The 22022-nt window shown below is 31.8% G+C and overlaps 1 protein-coding gene across 3 annotated transcripts in view; it reads left to right on the forward strand.

The window, feature by feature from the left end:
- Window positions 1-22022, forward strand: part of LOC111612719 (segment polarity protein dishevelled homolog DVL-3-like) — a 28515-nt gene that overhangs the window by 5338 nt on the left and 1155 nt on the right. The window contains exons 2-16 of one of the 3 annotated variants that reach the window (XM_023353958.1): window positions 16509-16578; window positions 17973-18103; window positions 18417-18496; window positions 18591-18650; window positions 19502-19703; window positions 19774-19867; window positions 19932-20001; window positions 20078-20165; window positions 20243-20371; window positions 20458-20585; window positions 20657-20743; window positions 20794-20949; window positions 21019-21186; window positions 21260-21493; window positions 21566-21839. In XM_023353958.1, the coding sequence (XP_023209726.1) occupies window positions 16509-16578; window positions 17973-18103; window positions 18417-18496; window positions 18591-18650; window positions 19502-19703; window positions 19774-19867; window positions 19932-20001; window positions 20078-20165; window positions 20243-20371; window positions 20458-20585; window positions 20657-20743; window positions 20794-20949; window positions 21019-21186; window positions 21260-21493; window positions 21566-21839 (1971 nt within the window). The remainder of the gene's footprint in view (window positions 1-16508; window positions 16579-17972; window positions 18104-18416; window positions 18497-18590; window positions 18651-19501; window positions 19704-19773; window positions 19868-19931; window positions 20002-20077; window positions 20166-20242; window positions 20372-20457; window positions 20586-20656; window positions 20744-20793; window positions 20950-21018; window positions 21187-21259; window positions 21494-21565; window positions 21840-22022) is intronic. The other 2 variants (XM_023353959.1, XM_023353960.1) reach the window with 2 other exon arrangements.

Genomic DNA, 22022 nt, shown 5'->3' on the forward strand with positions numbered 1-22022 from the left:
TTTTTTTTTTTTTTTTTTAATTTAAATATTTGTATTCGATCTTATGGAACGAAATCTTCCAATTGTCCGTTTTCAACCTGAAGATGGCCTATGCAATAGGTCGAAAACATTTGTTTTAAATAAACTTTCTCAGCAACGATAAAGGTGTTTGGTTATTGTTTAAAATATTTTCTATGGAAATAGTTTGTATTAAACTTAGATGTAATAAAATCAGTGTAAACTTGTAAAAGTAAAGATGTTTCTTACAACTGTATCATGAAGGTGCACTGAAGAAAGACTGTGACTTGGCCTGAGAAGTGGAATGACCAGATCTGTGCCAGCACTTACCTTTGAAAGGAGTCTGATCTCACATTTATACAAATTGTGACAGGCAGAAATTCAATTCGGATTCATCTACTGAGTAGTCCGGCACTGTATATCATTAGAACAACATAGGTTCAAAATTTTTTAAACTAATATTAAATAATGCAAAGACATTTGTTTATAAATATGTATATATAAAGTATATTGTAATTTTTTGTATATAAATAACTTATTAACTGTAAAAATCATTTGAACAGTGAAAAATTCATAACCAAATCCATCATTAGAGTACTAAATATAAATAAAATTGCAGTATTTCTGTAAAATAGTCATGAAGTTGTTGAAACTTTCAACATATTGTTCTTTACACAAAGTAAAAATATTATAAAATAATTATAAATATATTCAGAAAACAAAGTGGTGTAAATTTTAATGATTTAATTTGAATCCTTAGACTTTTTAGTGTAAGATGTCATTATAATGTAAAAAATTTCTTTTACTTTAGGATTTTCTAAGACAGTGTTACCAAAACATTTAGTATCTGCATAGCCTATCAGTAGCTTATAGGATAAAACTATTGAACACTCAGGTTTATCTTGGCTTTGTGTCTAACCAATGCGCTGATTGTGTGAAGGTTTCCATAGAAAAGTCCTCTCACAATGCACCCATTTCTTTGCAGATTGTCCGCATGTTGTGTTGTCTTAACTCGTCAAATTGAACCAATATCCATGACCTCCTCTTAAAAAATTAAATAGTGTTTGTTTCAATAAATGTTTATATAGTAATATATTTATGAGATGACAAACATACCTCGTGCTAAAGTAGTTATGCTGAATGTATTCACTGTCTTATGCCATTAAAACAGATATACCACAGAACTGGCCAAGAGAGCCCTAGAGCAAGATTATGAACTCTTCTGGTCCTGCACATTAATTCTTAAATAATGTCAGGGTAGAAGAATGTTATTCTTATGATAAGCATTCTATATCTCTTTCCTACCTTGTAAAAGTGCCACCTCAACATTCCCAAACTACAGATCACATTTATTTAATCAATTTAAATCATAAAACTATCGACTAATGTAAAAAGTGTTCCATTTTTTGTTTAAAATAATTTTAATTTTAATAACTTTTAAGTTTTATTATCAAATTTCAAATTTTCATGTATTCAGCTGGAAGAATTTTAAAAAACTAGCTTGTTCTGTTCAAATATAGGTATCTCTTGATTAAAGCAATTAATTCCTTTATGTTACTGCATATATCAAAATCTCATTAATCAAATACGGTATCTATGTTAAGTAAAGACAACTGTTAAAGCCACGTTAATTAAAACTTCTGTTGCATATATAAAGGGATTCCTCAATTAATTTTGCGCATTAATCAAATCCTGTATTAAGCAAGGGATACCTGTACAAAATAGTGTTTAAAATCATAAATGTAGGCTATCCAAAATGGCATCTTCACGTGACCTTTTTCCACACCAGGAACTTGTCTAAAACATGTCGAGATTCGATCTTTTATTTCACTCTGCAACTGCAGCAAATTATGTAAAAGACAATGTCCACCAGTAATTGGATAATTAAAATCACAAATGTAATTTATTTATATTCTGGATTGTTATTTTAAATGAAAAATCTTGTTTGATATGATTTCAATTGAATCAGTTCGATGAGGTTTGTTGTAAGCTATCAAAAGTTATTTTTAATGACATAGGACAGTGAGTACATTACATAATTTTATATTTATACATATAAAATGATTATCAGTACACAGTTATTGTTTCTATTGTATTTACATTGGATTCATATAACTAAACATATATTTAATATTTTGAAGTTTAAATTTCCAATAATAAACAAGTTTAATTTAATGAAATGAATGAAATTACTTTTGTTGGAAAGAAATTAATTTGTAGTAAAGTCTTGTTCGTCACTGGACTTTTTTTAATGACATTCACAAGTGTAGAAAATCCAATTTTGCAAAGACGTGAACTAGGAAAAGGCATAAGATACTTCAGTGTTGTTAGGGAAAGCTCCAGATATTCGTTATTATATTGTACTCTAGTCGTATTTAGTTTTAAGAAAGCCATCCAAAGCCAGTCGTAAAAGCTGATCTTTTGCAAAAGCTTCTTTGCCGCCATTCAGATATCAATATTAAATAAGTTTCTTAAGATTGCCGAACCATTCGCATTAAAATTTAATGCAGTTTGAACCACATAGTTGTAACACGTTTATTCCAACAACTGGACAAGACTCTAATGGAGATCTTTTTGTGTGTAAAGTAGACCTTCACTTATCTGTAACAATATGGGTACAAAAATATAAAAATAATCAAAATTTGAAAAATAACTTATTGACAGTTGAAATAAAGCTGACATTTGCCAGCCATATCTGGAACTTATACTCTGGAACAAATAGGACAAAGTCATGCTACTTTGTCTTAACTACATATAAATGTGGCATCAGTAAAAAACAAAAATCAAAATCTCATCAATAACACTCAGTCTTTGGTTGCAGCAATTATAGAAGTGAAGATATTACAATGTATAAGTTTCCAATGAATTCAAATTTAAAAAAAAATGTAGAATATTAAGAATAGGAACAAAATAACATCAGGGATGGTGGTGTTTTTGGAGCACTTTTTTGCAAAGATTTTTACCCAGGTAAATTTAATTATTAAGAAGCAAAATAAATATCAAGTATTTTTAACTCATTGATATACATGGAAGAAATACTTGGAAGTCTAGTAATTACTACCTAAAATAGTTTGCTTGGAACCACAGACAAGATAAAGGGTATGGTTAAAACAAGATAATCAGTTCAAAAATGAAAGGTATAAATTAACATCATCTTATCAGACAGACAGTATTTATTTCTGTAAATCAATTAGCAAATTGCCTGCGAATTATTTAATAAAGCAAAATTGAGTATGTCTATGAGTAAATGCAAACTCTTTTACATATATTAAAATACAATAATGTTTACATTTGTTTGCTTTGCCAGCTTTACAGCTACATTTTGCTGCTCGTTCATAAACATCTTTTGACAATTTCACTGAAATTTTGTGAGAATTGCTATATAATTTTCTTGTTTGTAAACATCATCTGACAGTTGTAATTTCACTTCCACTTTCTATTGTTAATCCACATAATATTATGTGACTGGCATTAAAAACTATTTCTTCATCTTTAACAGCTCTTGAATTATCTACAGAACCTAATATTACACTTTGTACTTTATCCTACAGACATTATGATACGTACAGCTTTTGTGAAAGCCACTTTTTGCTCTTTACCAGTAAAACGATATTTGTGGATTTTTTTTGATAGGGTCTAACAATATTTACATAATGTGATATTTATTTGCATCTGTATAACATACATTTAAATGATGTTAGTAGGCATTCGGGAAATAAGGGATATTCCAAAATGTTCTAAAGGTAAATGCACAAATGTGACGTGGAAGTAAAATGCAACATTACAAAATGCGTCTTCACCACAAGACGTGTCCACACAAACAGAAAGTTGTTTGTTATTTGGCATGTACATTTAGTGTTCAAGATGGAGGAGGAAGGATATGTATTTGTGTTTTCTATTTACAACTTTTTGTAGAGTCTATTTATCAACGTTCCAAGAAAAGAAAGTGTGGGATAAAAATTAAAATTATAAATGTATTTTAATATGCTTACATATGTCTGTGTCACACACTATGCTTATAATTTTAAACTCTTATTAAAATAGAGCAAATTATATTAAAGGAATAATTTTGGAAAGTATCTAGAAAACTGTAGCAAAGGTCAGCAATAAATAAGTACATGTGATATGTGTACTTGCTTGACAAACAACTACCAAAGTTAGTTGTGATTGGTTGTAGGAAAGGCCTCTCTATTGCAGTGCTGCAAAAGTTGAATCTCATTCTACTTTTTCAGCATGGCAAAAGGCAGCAACAAAGTTGATGTAAATGTGCTGCTTTTCTATGTTGTGTGCGCATCCTCCTTTTAAATTCTAAGTGAATCTGTCAGATGGCATCTTTAACACATTCAAGCAGAAAGAAATATGTTTAAATGAATGCACAGTACAATATGATGAGAAAGAAAATATATTTATTAATTTAATATATGAATATCCAGTTAAACAAATATCTCTTTATAGTGTCTGTAGGATAAAGAACAANCCCCCCAATTCTCTTTGAGCCTTCTACTGCCCCCTGAAAGCCTCCAGCGCCCACAAGGGGGCGTTATCGCCCACTTTGAGAAACGCTGCTTTAGATCATTCAGCTTTCAAACTATATTGATATTTGAATAAATAATAACATAAAATCAACAATTGGATACAAAAATTAAGTAAAAGTTAAAATTCCCTTATCATGTGACTCCATTTAACGTGTTAGTTTGGTGAGAATAATTTCGTGCAAGTTCTATTTTTGATGGCACGATAAGATAAGAATTGCAGCTTGAATGCACATACAAAGCAAATACTTTGCTATTGATTGAAAAGTATGGACTATGAAAGATCATCGTATAATGCTAATAAACAGTATATTGAAAAAAATCTACCAACAAGTTGTGTAAATTTCCTGGCAAACAAATTTAAAATTGTATGTGGTGTCATCTGTTAGAAGAGTTTGTTATAAAAGACTTGTTATACAGGTATACCTCGACTTACGTCGTTTTTTGACTTAAGTCGTTTTCCTGGAACCAGTTACCGACGTAAGGTGAGGTATACCTGTATTATTAATTATTATGAAATGACAAAAAGCCTAATTTTGAGATAGAAATGAGTTTTATAAAAAAAATTTGTAAATTCTAATAAGTAAAATTTTCATAGGCCAACCCCACTCGAGATGTGACATGTGCCCACCCTATTGATCTTTCACCACCAAAATTTAATGTCATCAATGTCCCTTATACACGGGCTATCATGGCAAATTTTGTTTCTAAATCATTACCCCATTCTGAGATATTAAACAAAATAGACACCAACACATGCATGGAATTTTAACTTTTATGCAGTATATGCATTACAACTACATATAAATGAAGATGATATAAAACAAAATGAACTTATTTCCTTCATCTGAAATTAAGGAAAAGGAAAACTTTTTAACCGTAACACTAATTTTTGCAAATTGGTATAAGTATTAATGTTGTTTAAAGTGTGGCTAATTACACTGTGAACTAAAATATTTTCAAATAAAGCATGCTCAGCAAAAAACAATAACCAAACACCTTTATCGTTGCCGAGAAAGTTTATTTAAAACAAACGTTTTCGACCTATTCCATAGGCCATCTTCAGGTTGAAACGGACAATTGGAAGATTTCGTTCCACAAGATTGAATACAAATATTTAAATTTCAAAAAAACTGAAAACGGATTAAAAAATAATACACTAGTAATGTATAATTTAGTAGTATTTCTGAGTTTATTTTTATTTTATTATTTGTTTTTATTATATATATTTTTATACATTACTATTATATTATTTTTTTAATCCGTTGTCAGTTTTTTTTTTTTTTTTTTTAATTTAAATATTTGTATTCGATCTTATGGAACGAAATCTTCCAATTGTCCGTTTTCAACCTGAAGATGGCCTATGCAATAGGTCGAAAACATTTGTTTTAAATAAACTTTCTCAGCAACGATAAAGGTGTTTGGTTATTGTTTAAAATATTTTCTATGGAAATAGTTTGTATTAAACTTAGATGTAATAAAATCAGTGTAAACTTGTAAAAGTAAAGATGTTTCTTACAACTGTATCATGAAGGTGCACTGAAGAAAGACTGTGACTTGGCCTGAGAAGTGGAATGACCAGATCTGTGCCAGCACTTACCTTTGAAAGGAGTCTGATCTCACATTTATACAAATTGTGACAGGCAGAAATTCAATTCGGATTCATCTACTGAGTAGTCCGGCACTGTATATCATTAGAACAACATAGGTTCAAAATTTTTTAAACTAATATTAAATAATGCAAAGACATTTGTTTATAAATATGTATATATAAAGTATATTGTAATTTTTTGTATATAAATAACTTATTAACTGTAAAAATCATTTGAACAGTGAAAAATTCATAACCAAATCCATCATTAGAGTACTAAATATAAATAAAATTGCAGTATTTCTGTAAAATAGTCATGAAGTTGTTGAAACTTTCAACATATTGTTCTTTACACAAAGTAAAAATATTATAAAATAATTATAAATATATTCAGAAAACAAAGTGGTGTAAATTTTAATGATTTAATTTGAATCCTTAGACTTTTTAGTGTAAGATGTCATTATAATGTAAAAAATTTCTTTTACTTTAGGATTTTCTAAGACAGTGTTACCAAAACATTTAGTATCTGCATAGCCTATCAGTAGCTTATAGGATAAAACTATTGAACACTCAGGTTTATCTTGGCTTTGTGTCTAACCAATGCGCTGATTGTGTGAAGGTTTCCATAGAAAAGTCCTCTCACAATGCACCCATTTCTTTGCAGATTGTCCGCATGTTGTGTTGTCTTAACTCGTCAAATTGAACCAATATCCATGACCTCCTCTTAAAAAATTAAATAGTGTTTGTTTCAATAAATGTTTATATAGTAATATATTTATGAGATGACAAACATACCTCGTGCTAAAGTAGTTATGCTGAATGTATTCACTGTCTTATGCCATTAAAACAGATATACCACAGAACTGGCCAAGAGAGCCCTAGAGCAAGATTATGAACTCTTCTGGTCCTGCACATTAATTCTTAAATAATGTCAGGGTAGAAGAATGTTATTCTTATGATAAGCATTCTATATCTCTTTCCTACCTTGTAAAAGTGCCACCTCAACATTCCCAAACTACAGATCACATTTATTTAATCAATTTAAATCATAAAACTATCGACTAATGTAAAAAGTGTTCCATTTTTTGTTTAAAATAATTTTAATTTTAATAACTTTTAAGTTTTATTATCAAATTTCAAATTTTCATGTATTCAGCTGGAAGAATTTTAAAAAACTAGCTTGTTCTGTTCAAATATAGGTATCTCTTGATTAAAGCAATTAATTCCTTTATGTTACTGCATATATCAAAATCTCATTAATCAAATACGGTATCTATGTTAAGTAAAGACAACTGTTAAAGCCACGTTAATTAAAACTTCTGTTGCATATATAAAGGGATTCCTCAATTAATTTTGCGCATTAATCAAATCCTGTATTAAGCAAGGGATACCTGTACAAAATAGTGTTTAAAATCATAAATGTAGGCTATCCAAAATGGCATCTTCACGTGACCTTTTTCCACACCAGGAACTTGTCTAAAACATGTCGAGATTCGATCTTTTATTTCACTCTGCAACTGCAGCAAATTATGTAAAAGACAATGTCCACCAGTAATTGGATAATTAAAATCACAAATGTAATTTATTTATATTCTGGATTGTTATTTTAAATGAAAAATCTTGTTTGATATGATTTCAATTGAATCAGTTCGATGAGGTTTGTTGTAAGCTATCAAAAGTTATTTTTAATGACATAGGACAGTGAGTACATTACATAATTTTATATTTATACATATAAAATGATTATCAGTACACAGTTATTGTTTCTATTGTATTTACATTGGATTCATATAACTAAACATATATTTAATATTTTGAAGTTTAAATTTCCAATAATAAACAAGTTTAATTTAATGAAATGAATGAAATTACTTTTGTTGGAAAGAAATTAATTTGTAGTAAAGTCTTGTTCGTCACTGGACTTTTTTTAATGACATTCACAAGTGTAGAAAATCCAATTTTGCAAAGACGTGAACTAGGAAAAGGCATAAGATACTTCAGTGTTGTTAGGGAAAGCTCCAGATATTCGTTATTATATTGTACTCTAGTCGTATTTAGTTTTAAGAAAGCCATCCAAAGCCAGTCGTAAAAGCTGATCTTTTGCAAAAGCTTCTTTGCCGCCATTCAGATATCAATATTAAATAAGTTTCTTAAGATTGCCGAACCATTCGCATTAAAATTTAATGCAGTTTGAACCACATAGTTGTAACACGTTTATTCCAACAACTGGACAAGACTCTAATGGAGATCTTTTTGTGTGTAAAGTAGACCTTCACTTATCTGTAACAATATGGGTACAAAAATATAAAAATAATCAAAATTTGAAAAATAACTTATTGACAGTTGAAATAAAGCTGACATTTGCCAGCCATATCTGGAACTTATACTCTGGAACAAATAGGACAAAGTCATGCTACTTTGTCTTAACTACATATAAATGTGGCATCAGTAAAAAAACAAAAATAAAAATCTCATAACACTCAGTCTTTGGTTGCAGCAATTATAGAAGTGAAGATATTACAATGTATAAGTTTCCAATGAATTCAAATTAAAAAAAAAATGTAGAATATTAAGAATAGGAACAAAATAACATCAGGGATGGTGGTGTTTTTGGAGCACTTTTTTGCAAAGATTTTTACCCAGGTAAATTTAATTATTAAGAAGAAAAATAAATATCAAGTATTTTTAACTCATTGATATACATGGAAGAAATACTTGGAAGTCTAGTAATTACTACCTAAAATAGTTTGCTTGGAACCACAGACAAGATAAAGGGTATGGTTAAAACAAGATAATCAGTTCAAAAATGAAAGGTATAAATTAACATCATCTTATCAGACAGACAGTATTTATTTCTGTAAATCAATTAGCAAATTGCCTGCGAATTATTTAATAAAGCAAAATTGAGTATGTCTATGAGTAAATGCAAACTCTTTTACATATATTAAAATACAATAATGTTTACATTTGTTTGCTTTGCCAGCTTTACAGCTACATTTTGCTGCTCGTTCATAAACATCTTTTGACAATTTCACTGAAATTTTGTGAGAATTGCTATATAATTTTCTTGTTTGTAAACATCATCTGACAGTTGTAATTTCACTTCCACTTTCTATTGTTAATCCACATAATATTATGTGACTGGCATTAAAAACTATTTCTTCATCTTTAACAGCTCTTGAATTATCTACAGAACCTAATATTACACTTTGTACTTTATCCTACAGACATTATGATACGTACAGCTTTTGTGAAAGCCACTTTTTGCTCTTTACCAGTAAAACGATATTTGTGGATTTTTTTTGATAGGGTCTAACAATATTTACATAATGTGATATTTATTTGCATCTGTATAACATACATTTAAATGATGTTAGTAGGCATTCGGGAAATAAGGGATATTCCAAAATGTTCTAAAGGTAAATGCACAAATGTGACGTGGAAGTAAAATGCAACATTACAAAATGCGTCTTCACCACAAGACGTGTCCACACAAACAGAAAGTTGTTTGTTATTTGGCATGTACATTTAGTGTTCAAGATGGAGGAGGAAGGATATGTATTTGTGTTTTCTATTTACAACTTTTTGTAGAGTCTATTTATCAACGTTCCAAGAAAAGAAAGTGTGGGATAAAAATTAAAATTATAAATGTATTTTAATATGCTTACATATGTCTGTGTCACACACTATGCTTATAATTTTAAACTCTTATTAAAATAGAGCAAATTATATTAAAGGAATAATTTTGGAAAGTATCTAGAAAACTGTAGCAAAGGTCAGCAATAAATAAGTACATGTGATATGTGTACTTGCTTGACAAACAACTACCAAAGTTAGTTGTGATTGGTTGTAGGAAAGGCCTCTCTATTGCAGTGCTGCAAAAGTTGAATCTCATTCTACTTTTTCAGCATGGCAAAAGGCAGCAACAAAGTTGATGTAAATGTGCTGCTTTTCTATGTTGTGTGCGCATCCTCCTTTTAAATTCTAAGTGAATCTGTCAGATGGCATCTTTAACACATTCAAGCAGAAAGAAATATGTTTAAATGAATGCACAGTACAATATGATGAGAAAGAAAATATATTTATTAATTTAATATATGAATATCCAGTTAAACAAATATCTCTTTATAGTGTCTGTAGGATAAAGAACAAATCCACTTTAAGTAAAGATCTACATATACAGTACAGTCGACCCCCCCTCCCATAACATGGTAGATACGTTCCACTTTATAAGAATTTCACATTGTAGGAATCCTTAAATACATGAGCCAGTCACAGCCCAGCACGTGTGCAGTTTATGACTACGGCTGTTTGAAAGGTTTTCTTCTATAAAATTAATTGATTCTAGACTAATTTGACTCAACATTTCCAAAACACATATAATTTTTTGGGGAATAATCCGTATAAACTACGCTATAAACAAAAAATTGTAGGATTACTTACCGAGTGTGCACCGCCATTGCTAATGCTTGTTTTCGTCGCAGAGCGTCCCTCTGCGACGAAAACAAGCATTAGCAATGATGAAAGTTTTCTGATGACTTATTTTTCTGCGAAAACTTTGTTGAACTTCGGAGACATCATTAATATAAATAATTTTTATCGCCGTTGAATAAGAAATGTTTTTTTTCACAAGAAATGTATAAAATTACAGTACTGTATTAGACTTACAGTACCTAATTTATATACTGTACAGACGATAGTAAACTCAACTTAACCGCCTAAACTCTCCGTAGCGTGTAAGTAGTTTGGCTGCTCGTCCACTATTGGTCCAGATTTGACCAATCCTATCCCGACACAAGTCGGCGATGACATTTTATTGCATTTTACGAGTCTCTTTTAGCGTCTTTATACGAATACGGTCGCAATTATTTCGCCGTGATATACGAATCTGCATTATATGAACACTCATTATAGAGGGGTCGACTGTATTCCTAAGTAATAAAATCAGCTGGTTACAGCATGACCTTAGTCATAATAGATCTCAGACTTGTTATATTATATTGTATTATATTCTGTTTGATTCAAACTCTAAAAGAAAAAACTTAAAAAGACAGGAAGATTATTATTTTGACTGTAATCCTCTGTTGGCTTCATCATAATCTCAAATGTCAATGAAAGACCATTAATTCTTTTAGAAAATTTTTGAAATGCACAGTAATGAACAAAATGTTATCTACAGTTAATAATGCAGAAAAAAATAATTTGATTGATAGTGATTGTAACATACAGTAGGCAATAGTACTATATTTCCTTGTGGGTGCATACTGATAATCAGCAGCAACACATAAATGTAGTTTTTTTCTGCAAAGTCTATAATATAACAGTATTGGTATTTTACATCTAAAAGCCAAGACTGCAGAATCCTTATAATGGTAGGAATGGAATAATTTTAGGATGAATTTTGAACTTGAAGCAAATTGAACAACTTTTTAAGCATATAACTTATCTTGATTCCTAAATTTTTGCTAATTTCTCTCCAAGTCTTGTTTTTTTAAGTATCTTTGATAATGGTGTATAAAATCTACATTCCATAAAGAACCATATTGCCCGATCAGTTGAACGTAACAAGCTTCCCCAAATTCTGACAGAATGCCTTCTTTCTCCATTACTATATTCAACACTCTCATTGGGTGGCTCTTGCGATCGGTGCAAAGAAAACAGTCAGGTTTATTGTCTGTTGCGGCTAGAAAGATGAACTGTGTAAACATAGTGTAATGTCAGGAAAGCATGCTTTACCTTCACTTATAATTTTTATCTTTCAGCTTTGGATAAATTTTAAATAAATAACTTATAAAAGTTTAGGTAATATCAAATATGTGATTTCCAAGTTTAGCGACTTCACATAAAATGGAAATAGATTTCCAGAAACACTATATAAAGTATAGGAATCAACATTTATTAACTGATAAAACATTTTTTTGGGACTTCCTCGTTCATTATCGATAACACTCTGCATTTGAATCGAATAATAATAATAACTGAACAGTTTCTAGATAGGAACTATTTCAGCATTTCTGCAATTTACTCCAATTAAATATACAATTATAAGGAAATATAGACACAAAGTAAACCACTTTTTAACTATGTGATTAGTTGTATTATCTAATATATTAATATAAATTAATTATTAATCTAATGTATTAAATTATTTAATTAACCTTAATTTTATAATCGACCTTCTTTCATAATGACAAGCAATATTAATAATTAGCACTAACTATTATGAAACAAGTAGACTTTTGACTTCGTTGTATTATTCATTTTTAGCTTAAAATCAAAGGTGTTTTATTTGCGTGATATTCTTAATTTGCGTCATTTTCTATTGTGGAATGTGTGGATGGCTGCTCGAGTAACCGCAAATTTGTGTTGCTTGATAAATTACTTCTTTGTATTTCAAACACATCACACCCCAAATCTTTTTTACTGTTTTTTTAATATATGTAGAATAATTCTTGTGCCATTTTTGGCTTTAGATTTTTATTGGCCTTTCTGCTTGAACAAATCCTTCCCTTTCTATTGAATACATTATATTTTAAAGCTCTTGATAAATAAATAAATTTTAAAATATCTACTAATTTCTTGTATTGTTTAATTCATTGTTTGAAATGTAAGAAGAAAGATGTACAGATATCCCTCATTATATACAATCTCACTTTATGCATTTTCACTATAATGCAATTTGAAAAAATCAAAATATATGCCAAATTAAAATCTGTGAAGATTGTCAACTCACTCATCCAGAATCTTAAATAAGGAAGTTGAAGACGTTTAAATGTTTATTAGGTAACAAGAAGTTAGAGAAAACAATGTATATACTGTAAAATAAGTAATTAATGTTCAGCAGTTTTATCTCCATGCTCTTCTTCATATATAAGAATCTTTCATTTTAATTCATAAACTTCCAGTATTCAAATGACAAAATGGCATCATTGGCATATCATAACAAAGGTCTCATGAGGGAAAATTGCAGCAAAAGTGTTAAGTAGTGTAGTGAAAATATATTACTGATGTTTAATGCATCATTAGATCTACTTGGTATGGCAGCCAATTGTTTTTTTTTTACTTCAAATGTAAGATGCATATAAGTTTCAGAGAAGTAAACATTGGTTTAAAATCTGTCAAGTTCAATTCAAAGCAGACTCCAAGCCACAGAGAGGGCATTGATATTCTTATAATTGATGGAATGACCCTGTTGCAGCACATCTATAAATGTATAGAGTTTCCATGTAACATGTGATGTCTATTTCTAATACTTCTGATAATTTTAGCATGTTACCAGCAAACATCATCTGAATCAGAGAGAGCATAGGCAGCAAGGGCTGTGACTGGTTCACATTTCTGGATGTTATATTAATGCTTCTTCAGTCTAGCATAAAAAGATTTTAAAGTGGCCCCAATATATTGAAGGTCGTGTGCGATTCTCTTGTCATTGAGAGGAAAAGCATATACTCTTTGGATATTAATGGGGTTGGGAGGGTCCTTTTCATTACATAGTAGCTTACAGATAGTATTCCTTTTGTATATGATCCTTCTGCCAGTGGCTTTATTGATCTCCTTGTAGACTTTGTGGGGATCTAGTGTACTCCATCACAGTATAATCAGTGCTTGAAGAGTTTGTGATGACTTTTGGTTCCAAGTGCAACTTATCTGTTATGGCATAGATTATGTGATAGGTTTAAATCCCAAACCATTGTGCAAGTTTTCTGACATATTTAAATCCTTGCATTCTTGTCCCAGATATCTTGACAATAAGTATTGGCCTTTCTAATTATAGCCCTAAATGCTGCCAGTTTATAGTGCAAAGGGTTATGGGAGGCTTGGGGAATGAAGAGTGGACTGTAGGTGCATCTTCTACAGATATTGGTTTTAACTACTATGAAAACAGAAAAAAGTGTCCAGGGAGTGTGCTTTACAGTCACTTTCTTGCTCCAGGTGTAAGGTTGAGCAAGGGAGTTGAGATGACAAATTCCCAGACGTCAAAGCATCTTTTCCAAATGATCGAAATGTCATTAATTTATCAAACATATAAATAGATGTTAAATGTATACTTAGGTAAAAATTGAAGATCTTAAGACCAACTCACATAGGGTTCCAGAGAGGAGGCTGTCTGTACATGTGCCTCTATTCTGAATGTAGGTGATGCCATCAGATACAAAGAAAGAATAATATGTGGCTACTTATGTTAATTCCAAGATTTGCAATAGCAGTCTAGAAGAGTGCTTGATGTTATGTAGGAGGAAGTCCCTGAGATGGCAAAAACATGATTCTGATCTTATAGAAGGATATAAGGCTTCAAAGTCAAGGACTCTAATATATTCTTCTTCAAAAAGTACAAGGTCTTGGAGTTTTCTAAAATGAGAGTTAATGGTTGCATAATGCTGTAGTGATATGTGGGAAGGTGCCCAGTAATAAATTTGTTAAGAATGCAACATGAATGGTAGGCAAATAACTTTTATCTACAACCAATCTTAAGTTTCTTCCTGGTTTATGTACCTTTACAAAAGCAAATAACCTCGGTGTAAAAGGTGAGAGGACAATGGGATTGTTCATTTTGATCTCATGTGCCAAAGATGTATTTAACTTTGGCTCCTATCAGAACAGTTATAATTCAATGTGCAGTTGGTAGAAACAATGTAATATTTCTAATGATCGTGGTTTATGTTCCTGTACATATGCTGTAATAATTCAGCCTCCATTCCTGTGATAGATAAAAGAAGAAACTATGTAATCTTGTAAAGCTAGATTGTAAGAGGAACAATATAAGATAACCATATATTTTGACTTGTTGACCTTTAACTTTAATGATACAGAAATTAAAAATAATAAACAAATAAACTTCCATGTTGATTCAAATACACACTTTATTGAGATACAGTAGCTCAAAGAAAACTGTAATCACTGACCCACGTGCACAGTATGCATGATTCTACGATGGCATAAATAAAGAATCGATGCTCTTTTTTCGACATCTGTTAGAGTTGGTAGAAAGACAATTGTAAGTACTGGATATAACAGACTGACCTATCTCTCAAAATAAATCTGGAAGCTGGATACACACAAAAACTTTATGAATTTCAAAATAATTTATATGCTTTGATTCTATTCTGATGGAAGTGGTTTGTTTCTACTTTTAAAATTATGAACTAATTACAATATGTAATACAGTAATACCCCGAACTTATGCGATAGGTGGGACCAAGCGATAACCGTGTAAGTCAGGGTATAATTTCGCAATTTGTGTAAAATCCAAGTCGGATGTGTGTAAGCTAATAAATGTTCTTGTTAATCTTATCTCGTCTTTTGATTCATTCATGGTTACAAGAAATCACCACATAGAGTCTCTGAAGTCTCCGTAGATATAACAAACACAGAAATAAATAACACAAAATAAATTGTAGCTATGTGTCGATTCCGCACGACTAGTCTGAACATGTAAGCTGAACAATAGTGTGGGGCAAGTGAGTAATTGAGAGTTACGTGGCACTCAAACAAAAGACGAATCAGCGAGATTTGAAAATCACGTAACTCCAGGTTTGCGTAAGTCGAGGTATTACTGTATTGTAATTTGGTTGTTTGTTATTTCTGTTAGTTATTATTTTAACTGTTTTAATAATTTTTAAAACTAAATTTTTAATCCCCAGTCTTATTAACTTCCAGTTTCCACTTTAACTGTCTTAACGTAATCATTTGGCATTGTCGTGGTGTATAAAGTACTAATTATAAGAGAAAGTGTACTTTTTTTGTGTCGGAACAAGCATCGTTAGAATAACATTGCCAGTGGCTACTATAATATTGACGTTATAAGTTCTGGCCAATGCTAGAATCAAAATACATGCCCCTCACCACCCTCTGCATTGTACTTCGGCTCACATGATGTGAGCCAAAGTATGCAATGCAATACAGACTGGCATTGCAGAAGTGCACCGCTTCCAGGTTTCTCGAAGTGACTTTGGAAAAGCCAAGAAGCAGTGCCCTTCCTATTAAACAACATAATATAATTACTATTGCACTCACGGAAGCACAACACATTTTATATTACGTATTAACTAAACTTGTCAATGTTGAAATGTCTATCCTTGTCTGCGGGACTGCTGATGTACTCTGCATTAACATGAATGTCATATAAATTGATAATGTAATGAGGCTCGATTGTGTTTGCACACATCAAATACAAATAAATGACACGTTAAACAGTATCGTCATCAAATTTTTAAGAAATTTCAAACCGTTAGATGACGATTTTAAGTTGTTGTTCTTATTTCAGAAATAAGAAATTTGTTTGAATGCAAGATAATTTATTAAATTTTATTACCATATGGTAATTATACATATTATTGAACTATTGTATCTGAATATAATAATGAATGAATTTCTTAAAATATTTTCAGGGTGGTGAAAGAAGAGATTAGTGATGATAATTCCAGACTTCCTTGTTTCAATGGAAGAGTTGTATCATGGGTAAGTTTTTGAAAATTAAAATTTGATTAAATATATGATAGATTAATAATTTGGCTCTTTGATCATGACTTCTTATTGTTCTTATTATGATTGTGTCTTTTTGTGTATTTGCATATAAAACAAGTCTGACGGTGAGTTGTGTAACTTTCCCAGCAAAAGTGCACGTTTAAGAAATGCTAAGATGCATTGGCATAAAAGTTAAAATTGTGTGTGTTGCCATCTGTTACAAGATTTAGTTAAAAAAAAAAAAATAACTTTTGTATTGTTAATTATTCTAAAATGGCAAAAGGTTTAAAGAGTTTAATTTTATTTTCCTGGCTGTTATGTACACACAACAACAGCTAAATTTGACTCTCAGCTTTTTGCAAATCTCCATGCTTTCAGACCTCCTGAATGTAAAAAAAGTAAAAGGCAAAAAAAAATTCTTTTTTTTTTTTTGTTTATTTTGGCATCTATTTTGCTTAATATCTCAGTGTGGGGTAAAGATTAAGAAACAAAATTTGACACGATGGCTTGTATTTGGAGCATTGATGCTTTTAAATTTTGGTGGTGAGAGGTCGAAAGGGGTCAGTAGGAAAATAGAGGGGGATTCATGTATCTCAAGAGGGGTATGACTTAATGCAGATTGTGTTCATTATTAACATTTACACTTTTTTATAAAACTCACCTAAGCTTTTTGCCGTTTTATAGTAATTAAAAATATGTAAAGTTATTTATAACAAAATCTGATAATAGTGCCACACACAATCTAATTTTTTTGCTTAATAATATAAAAGTTTTTTAATAAAAACTTATAACAGCTGGGAAAATTACACAGCTCTCATTGCTAGATTTTTGAGAACAGTTATGTTTTTTAAAAATATTAAAGGCCAATGATGAGCAAAATTTTTTTATTACGTCTGACCCCCACTTCCGTTTAAGATATGAAATGTGAAATCCTCTATCTTTTAATTAATCACCAAAATTGAACAGCTTTGATGTTCCTTATGTGCCAGTTACCATGCCAAATTTCATTTCTTAATCTTTATCCCATCCTGAGATATTAAATGAAATAGAAACCAACAAACACCTCCGTGCACACGTGGAATTTTCTGGTTTTACTTAATTTTTTTCGTTTCAGGGGTCTGAAAATGTTGAGATTTGCAAGATGGTCAAAAACTCTATTTATTTGTGTATATGTATATTAAACTAGAAGACGGATATTTATCATAATGAATAATTTGTAAATAGTACTTGTAAAGATTACCAGACAACTTAAAAATATTAAACAGAACTTATAAATTCCAGACATGTATTTAACTAAAATTGAGTGTTTAAATTTTACATAAATCATTCATATGATAACTAAACATTTGATAAAATGCAAATATTGAAAATAATTTTTTATTTTGTAGTTGGTGACGGCAGAAGGCAGCAGTCTTTCGGACAGTACTTCTCAGTGTACAGAGACTATGTCGCAAAGGTCAGAATTAAGACTTCCTTTGGATAGACCTGCTGGCATTGGAGATAGACCTTCTTCTTTTCAGTAATCATTTATTTCTTTTAAAGCATTTATTTATTTTTCATTAAAATTATTTAATTAATTTTATTCTGTTTGTTTATTTTATATGTTAATTTATTTTTCTATTTTTGTTACATTATACATTTTTATTTTGAACAAATTTTAAATTATATCCTTGGTTTAAAATTGAATTTCTCAGTTCTAACATTGCAGAACTCAGCAGCGTCTTATTTTAAATCAGTATGGAAGTTTAAATGTATAAAATCCTGAAGCAATTTAATAAAAAGTTTTCATATAATTTATTTATTGATGGTTTGCTTGATTTTTGATTATTTAGTGCTGCCGGATTAGAGCATAGGGACACTCAAGGAGACACTACTTGCACAGAAACAGAATCAATAATTAGTTCTAGAAGAGGTAGTCATTTAAAATTTAATTAACCTATTGTTAATTATGTATGATTTTATATTTGATGTAATAATAAAACAGTTTTTATAAATTTCTGTTTCAGAACATGGACATCCACATCGTTCGGCGAAACAGAGGGATAAACATTATCATGATGAACATGGTAAGATTTAAAATCTCATCTTTGCAATTATTTGTGTTAGGTTCTCCTATCTGCCTTTAGAGAAGTAATTCTTGGGGATACCCATGAAAAATTTTTATGTAAAAAAGTCGCTTTCTATAATCTTCAAATTTCAAAAACTTGCACACAAAATCCTCATGATCTCATTGAGTAATAAGTGAGTGAGTAGATATTTGTAAAAATCTTTTGCAATGTTGGGTGATGCATTCTCATGTGTGATTTGAAATGGGTTTGCATGCTTAATTTGAGGCATAGAAAGTGGTGGGTAAAAACACTACAACTGAATATTTGACTTTCCATTTGTGGAATTATGGTTTCTTTTTTGACATCGTTCTGCAAGATTGAACCATCAGTAGAGAACTATAGTTTGTCCATCTTTGACAAAAGCACGTTTTGTAACAGAAATATCTGGCATTAATCAACTAAAAAAAAAAGACATTCCTTCACGACTGCACTAGTACATTGGGTAAGAATAACCCGACAAAAAACATTGGATACCTATGCCGTTGATGTGTTGCCATATCCACTGTAAGGCCCAAACATTTCATAACCAATTATGGTTTATTTAGGATGTTGGCCCATTTCATGGCTGCTAGTTGGTATCAAAATTTTGACAATGTCGAGATGGCCATGCAGTATTTTGCATCTAAATGGGGGTCAAAAATTAGTCAAGGGTTGATTCAAAATGGTTCTTTAAAAATTATTAGTTTAGTGGGTTATCTATACAGCAGTTTAGGATAGCATAAATTTGCATGCTAAGTAGATCTTTTCTCCAAATATAATGTGTATTGCTAATGTTAATCCACATTATAATAATAATTTTTAAATGTCAGGTCCCTGTACTTGTAAACCGCCAATTCCCTGTGGATGTCCTAGTGCTCGTCTTAACGGTCATAGTAAACACAGCCACGCTCACCTTCATCCCCATTCCGAAAGACACCGAGGACCCGGTCACGGATACGAGTCCTCATCCATGATGACCAGCGATATTGAAAGCACTAGTTTTTTAGATTCAGAAGACGAAACGACTAGCAGGTACACACTATTTTTATGGCAAATAGCGACATTAAGTTGAAATTTTATGACATTTTTCTAAAATGTTCAGAATATCCACCACAACGGAAGAGAGCAGCGTATCGAGAATACACGCCAGACACAGGAGACGGAGGAAGAGACATCGCATGCCGCCCATGAGCAGAGTAAGTATGTTATTGAATGAAATTTATAATTAATTGGTAGTTAATCCATATGATTACTTTGCAGACATCGTCTATCAGCAGTATTACGGATTCGACTATGTCGCTTAATATCATCACAGTAACCTTAAATTTAGGTATGTTTAATTATAATTAAGTACAGAATGTACTTTTGCATTGGTTAAAAATACATACATATGTATTCAATTTCAGATACAGTCAACTTTTTAGGAATCAGTATTGTTGGTCAATCAAATAAAGGGGGAGATGGCGGTATTTACGTTGGTTCTATCATGAAAGGGTGACTATGGATTTCTTTGCAATTGCATTTTCTGTTACACTCGCACATTATCTTAATTAGATCTTACTTCTTTGTAGAGGAGCAGTAGCTTTAGATGGAAGAATAGAACCTGGTGATATGATCTTACAGGTAAACGATATTAATTTCGAAAATATGAGTAATGACGATGCAGTGAGGGTATTAAGGGAAGCCGTGCAAAAACCGGGGTAAGTGGCATGTAGCACAAAATATTTTGTGCATTTTTTCCAGCTTCATAAAATAATATAAAAATTTATATTGACAATTCTTCTAGTCCAATCAAGTTAGTCGTGGCAAAATGTTGGGATCCAAATCCCAAAGGATACTTCACCATCCCTCGGACGGAACCCGTAAGGCCCATTGATCCCAGCGCGTGGGTTGCTCATACCGAAGCGGCTAGAGGTGAGCATTATTTGAAGTAATTTTTAACTTTAAGAATTGTACCAAATTGAAAGGGTTAACTTTACTGATAGCGACAGACTACCCACTGAGACCTCCTTCTGTTAGTACCTTAACTTCAACTAGTTCTTCCATTACCAGTTCGATTCCGGAATCCGATCGTGAGTACGAAATTTTAAAATCTCAAATAATTTCGATTGTTATGTTAAAGAAAACCGAATTGTAAACTTAGGCCAGTTTCAAGAAAATCCGCTGACTCTCGACATGGACATGGGGACGATCGTGAAGGCGATGGCAGCTCCCGAATCCGGTCTAGATATAAGAGATCGCATGTGGTTGAAAATCACCATTCCCAATGCATTCATAGGTAAAAGTGATATATGTGCATCAAAGCGCATTTGTCATTTATTTGAAATTAACAGAATAGTTTTTTCAGGTGCCGACGTGGTCGATTGGCTGTTCACACACGTGCAAGGCTTCCAAGACCGGCGAGAAGCAAGAAAGTATTCTACTCAAATGTTGAAAGCGGGCTACATCAGACACACTGTGAACAAAATCACCTTCTCCGAGCAGTGTTATTATATCTTCGGAGATCTGTGCAGCAGTAAATTTTTTCAAAATATTTAATGTACCACACAAAAATTTTTATATGTTGAAATTTACCGTGTTTTTTCTAGATATGGCAGCTTTAAAATTAAACGAAGAAGATTCCGTTAGCGAAGCGGACAGGGACACGCTAGGGCCTCTACCGCCACCGACGGCACCACCGCCGTGGGGCACCCAGATGCCATATGGCGGCAGCTATGCCCCTCCGGCCACGGGTTTCTTTCCGATGCCGTTCAACTACGCCAACGACACTTCCAATTTTAAAAATTTCAGCATCCGCGAAGGCAGTGTTCATAGTGGTTCGGGTATTTTATCTTCACTAGAATAGCTTAAACCCGAGACTTCAGGGTTCTGACATCGGAGTCTGCGTTTTTCAGGTGGAAGCAGCAATGGCGGCGATCCATCCAAAGAAAAAGACAAATCAGCTAGTCCGGGAGGGAGCGATTCCGAAGCAGCTAGTCAGAGAAGCGGCGGTTGCCGCGGGAGCAGTGCCGGAGAAGGCGTGGGCAGCAGCAGCAGCGAGCAGAGCATCAACACGACGGCCTCTCAAGAAGTGCGGCGCATCGATTCCGTCCCTCCAGATCTTGCTGGTAGTAGACAGTCTTTTCGGATGGCCATGGGCAATCCGTGTGAATTCTTTGTTGACGTCATGTAAATAGATACTAGTTACATAGAAATATATTATTTTTTAACGTCGGCTTCTATCGTAATGCATGCCCTGTACATATTAAATTATTCGTTTGCAGTTAACGTTTTTAAATGTTGTCGTTTTTTTCCCGTACCTTCCCGCCGCTGGCACCGGCCCCGCACGTTCCCTAACCTCTTAACCTATCT

The sequence above is a fragment of the Centruroides sculpturatus genome, unplaced genomic scaffold (genome assembly GCF_000671375.1).
Source record: "Centruroides sculpturatus isolate CEXI.00-Female unplaced genomic scaffold, Cexi_2.0 scaffold1772, whole genome shotgun sequence".
Lineage (NCBI taxonomy): Eukaryota > Metazoa > Arthropoda > Arachnida > Scorpiones > Buthidae > Centruroides > Centruroides sculpturatus.